Raw genomic sequence first — 13,662 nt, 5'->3', positions numbered from 1 at the left:
CCATGGACTCTCACAAGAGATTTTGGTTGTAACAAGTTTTTGTGAGTGTCTACATTTTGCCTAGGATGTACCTTGGGAAATTGACATTTAACTATGCTATGTTCTAAAAGACAAAGAATGCAAAACAGTAGTTTTGAAAATGCTCACTCACAATGTTTGAAGTTTGGCTTATTTGTTGAAAAGTAGATTGAGTAGGAAGAGCTGTTACAAAGATTGAAATGTGGAGTGTATAACCATCATTCAGATAAAGCTTTGTAAGCCCTGTAGCTACTATTACAGATTATACTGCAATTGTGGTTTTATGTGAACTGGGCATAATTGGTCATCAGCACAAACTAAAGCTTATTGAATTCTTGCCTTGCAAGCTTGTCTTTTGCTAGCTTTGATATATTTCTGTGCATCTGGAAACAGCTTAAACCCCTCACAGAGCAATATTTTTAAGATGAAATACAGGGACACTGCTAGAAGGGGTGTTGTTTTGTAGAATACCTCTATGAGTTGGCATTATCTCAACACAGGGGTTTTCTTGTGTACTTGGTCACTGAGATTCACAGCCAGATCTTTGGAAACAATTTTTATTTGCAGAAAATTTGCAGTAATATTGCAAACAATTCCTATGTACACTGCAGATCAGAGCACCCGAAAACCTTTATCATGTTTTACCAATTGTCCCCAAAATATCACTTTTAGTAATTTAGAATAGGGTTTTGACCAGTTGTCATACTTTTTCAGTTTTTCCTGACTTTTATGACAGTGATATTTTTAGAGGCCAGACATTTTGTGTGTTTTGTTTCTTCTTTTTTTTTTTTTAAAAAACTGGGGATTGAATTCAGGGGCATTCCAACACTGAGCCACATCCCCAGCCCTACTTTGTATTTTATTTAGAAACAGTGTCTCACTGAGTTGCTTAGTGCCCTGCTTTCTTTTTAGTGCTGAAGCTGGCTTTGAACTCTGGAGCCTCCTGTCTCAGCCTCCTGAGCCATGGGATTTCATGTGTGTGCCACTGTGCTCGGCTTTGTACATTTCTTAATTTGTTTTTTCCCTAATTTTCCTCATGCTTGTCCTTCATATATACATACATCTGTCAGGAATGTCACAGAAATGGTGCTGTGGTATTCCCATTATATCCTCTCATGGTCTCATATTATCTCCAATATTTTTCATTTTTGTGGTGTTTAATTTGATGGCTTAATTAAGATAACATTCCCTGCCACTTTCTGATTTAAAATTACTTTATCCTCCTTGTTTTTAATGAACATTTTTGTAGGAAGATATTTTGAGACCATGTGTAAAAATTCTATTTCTTAATCTACATTCATCCATGTTTTAGCATGCACTGAGATTTCTAGCCTGAATTAATAATTTATTCTGATGAATGACAAGTTATTTTATAATTCCAATATTCCCTCCATTATTCTTCCTCCTTCACAATCTATTTAAACAGGTTTGTGTCTTGTCCAGTATCTGTCTATCAATCAATCTACTTACCCACCTACCTATCTACCTAAATTGTGAGGACTAATGGAATCCTACTATATTCCCTGGGTTATAATCCATTGCTGTCATAGCCTATTTTGATGCTTAAATATTCCCAAATTGATCTGAGTATGGTGGCACACACCTGTAATCCCAAGAGCACGCAGGAGAATTGCAAGTTCAAAGCCAACCTCATTAACTTACTGGGACCCTAAGCAATTTAGTGATATTCTATGTCAACATAAAAAATTAAAAGGGCTGGAGATGTGGCTCATTCATTAAGTGTCCCTGTGTTCAATTTCCAGTACTCCTCAAAAAGTCTTGATACTGGAAGCCCTTCAAACTGGCTCGACAAACTCTCTCTACCACTCTTTGAGAATTCCTTTATTTATTTTGTATTTTTTTTAATGGCTCAGAATGTTCTAAAATCATCTTGTACTTTCCACAACTTGACTTCAGCTTTTAAAGAGCCCTGATTTCTTTCTGTGGAGAGTGGTATTTAAAACTAAAATCTCACGGCTGATGTTGTGGCTCAGTGGTAAAGCTCTTGCCTAGCATGTGTGAGGCACTGGGTTTAATCCTCAGCACTGCATATAAATAAAAAAAATAAAGATCTATCGACATCTTAAAAAAATATTAAAACAACAAATAAATGAAAAATAAAATCAAAATCTCACTGCACCTTTCTAAGCAGTAAAAACTAAGCAATATATTTAAATATATATGCAAACACATTTACATAATTATTTACATATTTTTAATATAAATCTGTATGTAAACACCCATATTTATGAAATTTGAAATTTGATAGTATCTAGGATTTATTATCAAGTTTGTTTAAATGTCCAGTAAGTAAATAATAAAATTTAGGGTAGACCAGTGGACTTTGTTACATTCAGTATGGTCTGTTATTGACTTAGTGACTGAATTGTCTGTGTGCCAAGGAAAACTCAAATACAGGAAAATACTCAGTGCCCAGAAGTATTTGTATGGTGTAAAACTATAGGTTACTGCTTAATAGATCTTAATTTATAGTCAGCTTGGTTCAAGTCTGGGTTAAGCATCTTCCAGAGGTGCACAAAAGCAGGTCATAGCTTTTAGGTTAATCATTGGTGAAATGTTGATTGTTAATTATTACAACTCTTAGTAATCTCCTCTAGTACTAAGGGCCTAGCTTATTAGACTTCTAAGTAAATTAAACATTACTTATGCAATGGTGTATCTTATAGTTTTATTAGGTACGTATATAGCATGAAAACCATGTCAAGGTAGTCTACATAGGACAACATCTGCTAACTATCATAGTACTTATTTTTGCTTTTTACATTTAATATAAGGAAAATATCAATGTGAGAATACTGAATGATGCTAATGTAATAGTTGCTCTGACATTAAAATATAGCTTCAGATTCTGAAGTCTTTATATATTGTTTCACAAATAAACCCAAATAAATATTTTATTGTTATGAGGCAGTTATAAAAATAAGGGATACTTGAGGATTCTTCAAAGACTAACTAAACTTTTTTTTTTATTGTTGGTTGTTCAAAACTTTACATAGTTCTTGATATATCATATTTCACACTTTGATTCAAGTGGGTTATGAACTCCCATTTTTACCCCGTATACAGATTGCAGAATCACATCAGTTACACTTCCATTGATTTATACATTGTCATACTAGTGTCTGTTGTATTCTGCTGCCTTTCCTATCCTTTACTATCCCCCCTCCCCTCCCCTCCCCTCCCCTCTTCTCTCTCTATCCCCTCTACTGCAGTTCATATCTCCCCCTTGTATTATTTTTCCCTTTCCCCTCGCTTCCTCTTGTATGTAATTTTGTATAACCCTGAGGGTCTCCTTCCATTTCCATGCAATTTCCCTTCTCCCTCCCTTTCCCTCCCACCCCTCATCCCTGTTTAATGTTAATCTACTTCTCATGCTCTTCGTCCCTACTCTATTCTTAGTTACTCTCCTTATATCAAAGAAGACATTTGGCATTTGTTTTTTAGGGATTGGCTGGCTTCACTTAGCATAATCTGCTCTAATGCCATCCATTTCCCTCCAAATTCTATGATTTTGTCATTTTTTAATGCAGAGTAATACTCCATTGTGTATAAATGCCACATTTTTTTTATCCATTCGTCTATTGAAGGGCATCTAGGTTGGTTCCACAGTCTTGCTATTGTGAATTGTGCTGCTATGAACATCAATGTAGCAGTGTCCCTGTAGCATGCTCTTTTTAGGTCCTTAGGGAATAGACCGAGAAGGGGAATAGCTGGGTCAAATGGTGGTTCCATTCCCAGCTTTCCAAGAAATCTCCATACTGCTTTCCAGATTGGCTGCACCAATTTTCTAAACTTTTTTGGTCATTTGAATAAAAGTTAAATGTTTCAAACTTAGTACTGTCTGCCCATATATAGACTGAATTTAAAATATAATTCTACTTAATCAAACTATGAATTGGAAATACTTCAGGAATGGAGGGCTGTAATGTGCATAGGCCAGATATCTGGTCCCACTTGCATGTGAATATAAACCAATTATGACTTCTAAGTTTAACTTCTCTTTATTCCTTTCAAAGACTAATCTGTTTCCATTGGTAATGTAGATAACTCACTTGGGGACTACCATGGGAAATGAACCAAATGAACCAAAGAACTTGACAATAAGATTATCTTGTGACTAGAAAGCAGTAAGGAGTGAATCAACCAGAGACAAAAAGTACTGCCACATTAGAAAAATGAAAGGCTTTCACATCAATGCTGAGCAGTCAGAAGTATGAACACATTATAAAAGAGTGTCTTAGTGGGTATGGGGTCTTAGCCAATGAAACTGAATAAATAAATCTCAAATATTAAGGATGATAACCACAATTTAGCTCCTGAAGAATGCCATTTAAGACCTGTTTTAAGTAAAGCAAAATTTCTACTACCAAAACACATTCTGAATATTCTTTCTCCCTTTACAGATTATTCTAGAAGAAGATACTAGGAATCTTTATAACTCACATGACCACAAGCATTCTAACTCCTAGGACCAGCAGCTGTCATAGGACCAATTAGAACTGAGCTATAGACAGCCATCTCAGGGAGCTATTTAATATAACTCAGCCACTGAGAGATGAATCCATGAATATGCAGTCTGCTGGACAATAGGCCAGTGCTGGCTTACAGCCAGCTCACCAAGGAATGGTGCCTTTGTGACACTTCTTGGCAGGCAGCCTGTCAGCTTTCCTTGGGGACCCTAGTCTCACTACTTACTCTCCATTTAAGCTTCTTCAACAAATAATAAAAACCCTTAGAAACCTCAGATGACTTTTTCTCTTTATTCAGAGCCAGATATGGTCCTTGTTTTGGTATTGACCAGAACCCCACATGCCTCAAGACAGTTACTTTTTAGACCTTTAATAATAATAACATTTGACTTCACCATTATTTTTCAAGGCTTTGCACTTCTCTATTTTTTTTTTTGCACTTCTCTATTTCTATAGGTGAACAAATTAAAGCTCAGAGCAGCTAAGTAACTTGCCAAGATCATATGAATTAATAACTCTTTAGTGATAGCATCAAGCTTGTTTTTTCCCCACATTTTTTATTAGTGCATTATAGTCATACATAATAGTGGGGTCTGTGCTGCATCCTTGTACCTGTATTCAATATAACAGTATAACTCGATCAATATTACTTCCCAGCACTCCTCCTTTTCCTCCCCTCCTTCCACTTCTTGGTCCCTTTCCTCTGTACTACGCATCTCCCCTTTTATTTTCATGAGACACACTCCCCAAACTTTCTTTACTTTTTTCCTCTCCATCTTCAACATATATGAATAAAAAAATATGACTCTTGACCTCCTGAATTTGGCTTACTTCACTTAATACAATGTTCTCAAGCTCCATTCATTTTCCTGCAGATGACATAATTTCAGTTTTCTTTATGGTGGAATAAAACTCACTGTGTATATATATCCCATTTTCTTTATCCATTTATTGTTCATTGGACACTTACCCTGGTCCATAGTTTGGCTATTGCGAATTGTGCTGCTATAAATATGGGTATGTCTATATCACTATAGTAGGATAACTTTAATCTTTTAGGATAAAAATGAGGGGTAGTATAGCTGGATCATGTGGTGATTTCATGCCCAGTCTTCAGAGGAACCCCCATACTTGCTTCCATAGTTGTTCTGCAAATTTACAACCCCAACAAGAGGGGATAGGGCCAAGTTTTAAACCCCACATGCACACACCATTGTGCAACTTTTCCTTCTCTATTCTTCATCCTCCAATGATACTGTTTTACTGTCACTACTGATATGGTTTTTTCACTCATTTATCAATATTTGTTGAGAGCTACTTCTATCGTAGACATGGGGCTAGACTTTCAAGTGCAATGGAAAGCCTAAACATAGCGAAGAAAATCTTAATTTGAGAGATAAACAGTAGCCAATTATATTAATTTAATATTACAAGTGTATAAAATACTGGAAAAGTGTAAGTTCAGAGAGCACTAAGGGAGAATAAATAAGGAAAAATATAGTCTCCAGAGAATGGGAAACAAAGTGAAGGATGCTGGCATAGAAGTCAAGGTAGGATAGTCTCTTAAAGAGCCAAGTAGTCTGCTTCTTGAAATACTACCAAGATATCAAGAAAGGAAAAGACCAAAAATATTTGTTGAATTTAACAACACTGAGATCTTTGCTGGCCTTAATGGTATGTCCTGTTGCTTGAATATTGTAACTTCTGACTTAAATTTGTTATGCTTATTATATTCAGTTTTAAACCAAATAAATATGAATAGTCTGCCAGAAATTATTGCAGGTCAAGGCATAGCTGTGTATAGGAATTCTTGGTCTGTCATTCTTTTGTGTATCATCTCAGATACATCTATCCATCCTTATAGCATTTTGTTTACTATGATGTCTTAAAATCTTCATGAAAATTTCAGGCTCTTCATCTGTCAGTTAAATATGAACTATTTCTGATATCAATGATTACAATTTGTGGGGGTTTTCCCTCTCAAAACCAAGATTTAGAATAAAAGCAACATATTTATTAAAATTTATTAAGAAGATACTTTTTCACATAAAAGTATTTTTATAAATCTTTAAAGTTATAAATATTCATCAATAACTTATCATGGTCCAGACCTTGTGCTAGAAGTAATACTGTGAGTAAGCAGATGTCTATAAAGCACACCATGCAGCATGTAGTGCTGTGTTGTCTTGCCTCCTTCTGTGTCTTAGAACTTCACGCTCTGAATTTTTTAAAGATGTGGTGGTTGAGATCAAATATATGTAGATTTTTGAAGCTACATCAAGAAGAGTTTCTTAGAACGTTTGCCTGCATTTAACAGGAAAAGATTGCAAGAAGTAAATTTAGAATATCAGAAGTTCTACTGTCCCTCTGTTGAGTGCTTTCCATTTGATCAGACCTACCTTTACAAGTTAGCCACACACATAAACACACACTATGCAGGTGCATGTAGATAGAAAACGCCTAATAGAAGATCTAAGAAAGAGAAATTTTTTTCTGATTTACTTTAAGTCTTCTGAAATCTTTGGAAATTGAGTCCTTATAATATTTGTAGCCACAACGACTTCTTCATTTTTATTCATCCTTTGTATTTGGGGATATATGTTGTAGGATTTTCTTGGGGGAAAAAAAGTTTAGGTGTTGTTTCAATGCTTTTATTATTCTCATAAAACATAATGTGGCCTGATTTCCTATAAAATAGACAAAAAAATTGTCTCTCTCCAAGTATTTTACCCGATAAATGTAATTAACTCTTGGTGGTTGGTTAAAACCTTTCAAATTTAGAAAAGCTGATATAACACCTCATTCCTGGTTTAGTTGTATGTGAAAAGTTGAAAAATTCTCCTACAGATAGATAGCCCTGGAATATCTCACCATAAGCGAGTCTGTCTTACCTTGATGGAAACTTATAATAAATTGATTTCTTCTTGTGTGCTGGAGAACTTCCACTTTGATGAGTCACTGTGACTACAGTTGCTGTTTGTTTCTGTCTTGGTTAATTTCAGAGCACATTCAGAAAATGAAGGTACCTCTTCACCATCTGCTGATTCCTGTACCAGTCCTACAAAGATGGACTCCTTGTATAGTAAGACTGCTAAGCAGTGCCTAGAGGAGATATCTGGTAAGTGACCTGATTTATGGGTAGTTCTAACCTTGGAATTTGGTAATCTCCCTGTAAGTCTTTGTATTAAGTCATATTTATGCTATACTTTTGCAAAAATAAACTCTATGAATCTCATGTTTCAGAGATTCTTAGATGATTGGCTCTTCTGTCTAGGATGATCTTTTTGTTGCTCTGAAAAAAAAGTGGTTCTGCTTTCAGAAGCTGATGCTCTAAGTTATTTTTCCCCTCAGTCAAGTTGAATATAATCAGAGAAACCCGGTGAACCTTCTGTTGTTAATAAGACAGCTTGGATATATTTGGAAATTGAAAATATTCTAAAGATCTATTGTCAATGTAAATTTTTTGACTAATCCAACCCTGCTCTGTCTTCCATATTATTCAATTTGGAATATTTGTACTTGGAGATTCTAAATATACATCTTGAGAAAAACTCTAATGAGGGAAATATTTTATTATATGTAGATAACATATGAAAAACAAAATTCACACCTGGGTGCATCCCTATAGTCCCAGTGACTTGAGAGGCTGAGGCAGGATGATCACAAGTTCAAGGTCAGCCTGGACACCTTAGCAAGACCTGTCTTAAATAAAAAGCGAAAGAGAGTAGGGATGTAGCTTAGTAGCAAAGTACCCCAGAGTTTAATCCACAGTATCAAAAAACAAAACAAAAACATATGCCTCAGATTATTCAAATTTCTTGAGTATATATAAAATAGAATTATCAGCTTTAACCCAACATTTTTTCCCAGGATTCAAGTGATCCTAGGAGTATATGGAAAACCTTTGGAGTAATTTTGTTATATGTAATCTATATTCATGAGTAACTAGGTTACTTCTTATCAAAATATGTTTTTCCTAGGGTATGAGAGGATTTATGAAGATTTTATCTGTTCCTAAATGAAAGAATGCATGGCAGTAGACATATATCTGCTCTTTCAAAAAGTCTCTTTCTCAGCCTTCATGTATTCACAGATAAATCCAAAGGAAAAAAAAAACTAAATGAACTATTTCAATTGAAAAATTACTGTAAAACTACATGCACTCAATATATTGCTGTGAAGCTCATGAAAGAAGCTACATCACAATTTGAATGATTCAGAAAGTTCTGCACTTTGGTAATCATGAAACACAATTTGACAAACATTAGATGTTACTGCAATATCTGCTTGTAAATATTGACAATGGCAGAACATCCCCAGGGTACCTTTTATAATCATCATTAGGCATCAGAGGTTTCAAATTGAGAACAGAACAAAGGGCCTGTATAGGGAAGGGTAGAAATTATAATGCGAAGATATATATATGAAGATGTTATTTATGGGTTTTTCAAATGCTCAAGGGAAGTGTTGGCTTTCTCTTAGCTCCAGGTAATACTGTAGTCAGAACAATGCTGTGTTTCTGTACTGTAGCCAGATATCTTATAAACCTAAGATGACAGGAAGACACTATAATTCCAATATTAATTTATACATTAATATCTTAAATATGCCTATGAAGTACTACAGCTCAAATCTGTGGGCAAAAATAAACTTAATAGGAATTTAATTATAATTGTGAATTTCACAAAAGAACACTATTTTCTGAAATTAATATATCACTGAGTAGCACAGCTGGAATAATCCATATTAAATTTTTTTTCTACAGTATATCATTCTGTCTAGCATTTAATCATTTTTTCATATTTCCAGTTAATATTGCCAGTTAATGTTCTGAGGTTTTTAATGGAATACTTGAGGGTGAAATATAAATTAGACTTCAATATAATATAACAATTTAATGGATTTAATTGAAGAAATAATAGTTTGCAGTAAGAATGAATTTTTTATATAGAATCAAAGATTTGAAGAAGGGACGAAAATAGAAAATAAATGTTACAATGAGTCTTATCTGATTGTGTCATTCTAACTGTTATCTGTTTTAAGTGTAGCCTGTAAGCGAATGATAACAACATCTGTCAATGCAAACATTAGATATTGTGAAAGAAAGATGGTATGTGTTCATGGTTAGTAGGTTATAAATTGAGTATAGGTGAATATTCATTATCCAAAATGCTGGGACAAGAGCTGTTTCAGATTTCAGATAGGCTCAGATTTTGGAATATGTGTACATATATAATAAGAAATATTGGGGTGGGATCCATGTCTTAGCATGAAATTTACTAAATTCATATATGCATACACACACAGCCTGAAGGTAATTTAATATATTAATATTATAAGTATACCTGTGTTTTTAAGTTATTTTCAATTGACAGATAATAATTATATATATATATATATATATATATATATATATATATATATATATATATATATATATATGGGTTATAAGGATATGCATTGTGTAATGATCAGCTCAAGATGTTTAGATTACCCATCATCTCAAACATTTATAGTTTCTTTGTGATAAAAACATTCAAAATCCACTCTTCTAACTATTTTGATTTATATAATACAATATTGCTAAATACAATCACCTTCCTGTGTAACAGCATGATAGAACTTATTCCTCCTATCTGTGTCTTTGTACCCATTTTGACTGTGACCCATCACATGAGATCAGGCATGGAACTTTACACTTGAAATGTGTTGTCAGTGCTCAAAATGTTTCAGGTTTTGGAGCATTTCATGTTTTGAGTTTTCAGATTAGGGGTGCTAATTGAAGAAATGTAGATGAGGATATACCCAGTAGACAATGAGAGGATGATTATGATAGAGATGGTATGGCATATCTTTCTCATTTTTAAATTTTAGTTGGTAGGTACTATTACTCTCTCAGTTATATGCCCCTTTTAATTTTTAGTGACTTTAATATTTGCATAGATGGACCTTTTAACACCCTAGCCTCTCTTCTAGTAATCTTGACTTGAAATCCCTCCTGAGATATTTATCCTCATGATCAGATCCTACATCTAGGCATCAGAAAATAAACTTATCTATAACCTCATTTTCATGCATCTCACTATTGTTGATTATAGCCTCCTGTTTTTTCAATGCTATTTATTTTGTTCCCTCACCCTACCCATGATTTCTCAAGGATTTCCAGTTCACAGGTCCTCTCACATTTTACTTTCCCTCACCAAACTGCTTATTCTTTCTTCCCTCCCTAATCAGTTAAATTCTTATGATAACTGAAATATATATTCCTGTGATATAAATTCCCTCAACTCCCTTGTTCCTTTCTCACTTCATCATCCTCATTCACTGAAATCACAGACCAGTTTATATTCAACTCTCCACTCTTTACCAACCAACAGTGAATGAACCAGGAGAAAAATACATACAGGTTGATGTCACTCACTCAATATTGTTAATCTCAAAGCTTCAGTGAATATGTAATGTTTTTTTAGCAATCATTTGATATATCTCTGGGTTTTCTCTTAAATTTCTAAGTGACTATTTTTAACCTTTCCTTCTCAAACCTATAATTTCACCTATCCTATCCATTCTTTAAACTGAAAATTTTGATGTATTTTTCACTGAAAAAATAAAAGCACAGAGAAAGGAAGTTCACCAACCCTTGCCAACACATCTACCCATTTATAGCAATTAAACCCACTTAGTATCTAATATACTCAGCCTGTACTTGGATTATGCTCTCTTCCACTCTTTAATATCTCTCTCCATAAAATTATTCTCCTTAGCTAAAGAGATATTAATATATCCCCAATCTTAATGTTTTTAAAAACAACTTCTCTTGAGCCCAATTCATGCTTTAAATACTGTTCTAATATGTGTCTTCTTTATATCACACTCTAACAAAAGGAGGCCTTCAAACAGTCTTTAATTCCTCTCTTATTGTCTCATAACCCTATTCCAGTTAGACCTGTAGCCCCATGTCTCCACTGAAACTACTCTTAATTGAAGTTTACAATAGTGTCAACATGGCCAAATCCAAGGATCACATCAGTCCTCATCTTATTTCACCTCTATTATGGTTTGGATATAGAAATATGCCCCACCCCTAAGCTCATGTTTTGGAAACAGTCCCCAGTACTGCAACATTGAGATATTTAACTTCTAGGCAATGAAGAGAATTTGGTGATTTAATACCAAACTGTGGCATCATCAGTGGATTAATCCATTTGTTGGATTAATAATTTGAATGGTTTGCTGAGTGGTAACTGTAGGCAGGTGGGGTGTGTGGCTGAAGGAAGTAGGTCACAGGGGGTGTAATTTATTTTGTCTTAGACTTCTCACTTGTTTCCTGGTTCCTGGCTATCAGGCTCCTCTCCCATGATGGTATGCCTTACCTTGGGAACAGAGCCATGGAGTCAGCTGACCCTGAACTGAACCCCTAAAACTGTGAGCCCAAAATAAACTTTTCCACCTCTAAGTTGTTCTTGTCAGGTCTTTTGGTCACAGTCACAAAAAAGCTGACAAGCATAACCTCTCACCACCCATTTGACCTCCTCCGTAAAAGTTTCTTTCTTCATTTCTAAGACCGCATTTCCTTGGTGTTCCTCACACTCACTTTTTAGTCCTCCTTGGTCTTATTTTGTAGCTATTCTTTTTCTCCCTGATTTTGTAGTCACTGCAGTGACCCAGGTATCTGTCTCTGGATTCCTCTATCTGTACATGCTTCATTGGTGATTTAATACTATATCATGGTCTTAAATCTCATCCATGTATGGATGGCTCAAAAATGTTTCTCTCTAATTCTCTCCCCTGTGTTTTGGATGCAAATATCCAGCTCCTTATACAAACTCTCCACTTGAATATCCCATATCCCCAAGTTTCAGTGCCACTACTATAGTTGGATTTTTATTTCCAATGGTTACTGTGGAGACATCAGTGGGAATAATTCTGTCCTGCATCCTAAGTGAAGTGGTGTTTATGATCTAGAACTCTGATAGAGTTAGTCTTGGCAGAGTATGTTTCAGGTTTTGTGAATTTTTGAAGCCTATATAACATGAGGGATCCTGAAAATAATACAAAAATAAAAATCTAAAATAAGGTACAGCACCTCAGAAGATATACAGGTGAGTTAGGGGATCTATAGTTTAACCACAAAGTAATCTACCTTGAAGTCCTGGTGCAGCTTTTCTGATGCATATCCATTGCTTCATCTTCTGATAACAAAACCATCTTGATTTTCCTTGGGGATCATTCTGTATTCATGTGGCCAACTAAAATTAACCCAAGTAGAGTCAATCAGAACAACTCCTCCTTGACCAGAGTGACAGTTTCAGGAGTGGATTTATGACCTGATCTAGTTCAGTCATAGCAAATGAGGCTCAATCTCAGATCTTTTCCTTAGACTGCTCTGGAAGAGAGGTTCTATTTTTTCCATGAGATCAGAAGCTAATAAAAAAAAAGTAAGTTGGGTCCTGCTGGCAGTTACATATACCCTCAAATAAAGCAAACAGAGAAAATAGAACCTAAAGCAGCAGAAAATGAACCTGAGGTCATTGTAAGAAATATCTGAGCCCCTGAATAATACATATCTGAAACTCTCCTTCTCTGAAATTTTTAGATATGTTACTCAGGAAAAATTCCTTTTTGTGGTTAAACAAATGTGATAAACACCCCTATTTCATGAGGTACAAGATACAAGACATGCACAGATTTGAAATACTGTTAAGGAGCAAACTTAGTTCAGACTGCAATGTAGATTTGTTGGAGGGATAGATTCACTGTTAGGTAGGAAGTATAGTTGTTGAAAATTTCATCAATGTAATAGCTCACTTGAAGTTATGAAAACATTATCTTTATCATTAAATGGCAGTGAAAGTTCAAAATGTAATTAAATCATGGTGTGAAGATAACCATCAGAAACGAGTGACATGACTGGCAATTGGGAGATCTTTATAAGTCTTCAAGAATGTCTCTCCAAACTCTTTAAGTGCATCACTCAAATTTCATTTTGTTTATCATATTTTTTTGGAGAAGACTTATGATGTTTGCCTAATTTGGTGATGCTGGTTCCAATAATTATTATTATGTATTATATAATTTGCAGCAATGAACAAATGAGCTCATTGCTTCCAGCCCATCTGTCCTCTAAGATTCATGTCACAACCTTGATATTACA

General features: G+C 34.7%; 1 protein-coding gene across 1 annotated transcript in view; it reads left to right on the top strand.

Moving 5' to 3' along the window:
* Positions 1-13,662, top strand: part of LOC143641284 (neuron navigator 3-like) — a 234,832-nt gene that overhangs the window by 67,972 nt on the left and 153,198 nt on the right. The window contains 1 exon segment of the mRNA XM_077108561.1: positions 7,511-7,626. Coding sequence (XP_076964676.1) covers positions 7,511-7,626 — 116 coding nt within the window.

The sequence above is a fragment of the Callospermophilus lateralis genome, unplaced genomic scaffold (assembly GCF_048772815.1).
Source record: "Callospermophilus lateralis isolate mCalLat2 unplaced genomic scaffold, mCalLat2.hap1 Scaffold_94, whole genome shotgun sequence".
Taxonomy (NCBI): Eukaryota; Metazoa; Chordata; class Mammalia; order Rodentia; family Sciuridae; genus Callospermophilus; species Callospermophilus lateralis.
The sequence above is the reverse complement of the archived record's forward strand: the minus strand, read 5'-3'. Positions and strand labels throughout refer to the sequence as shown.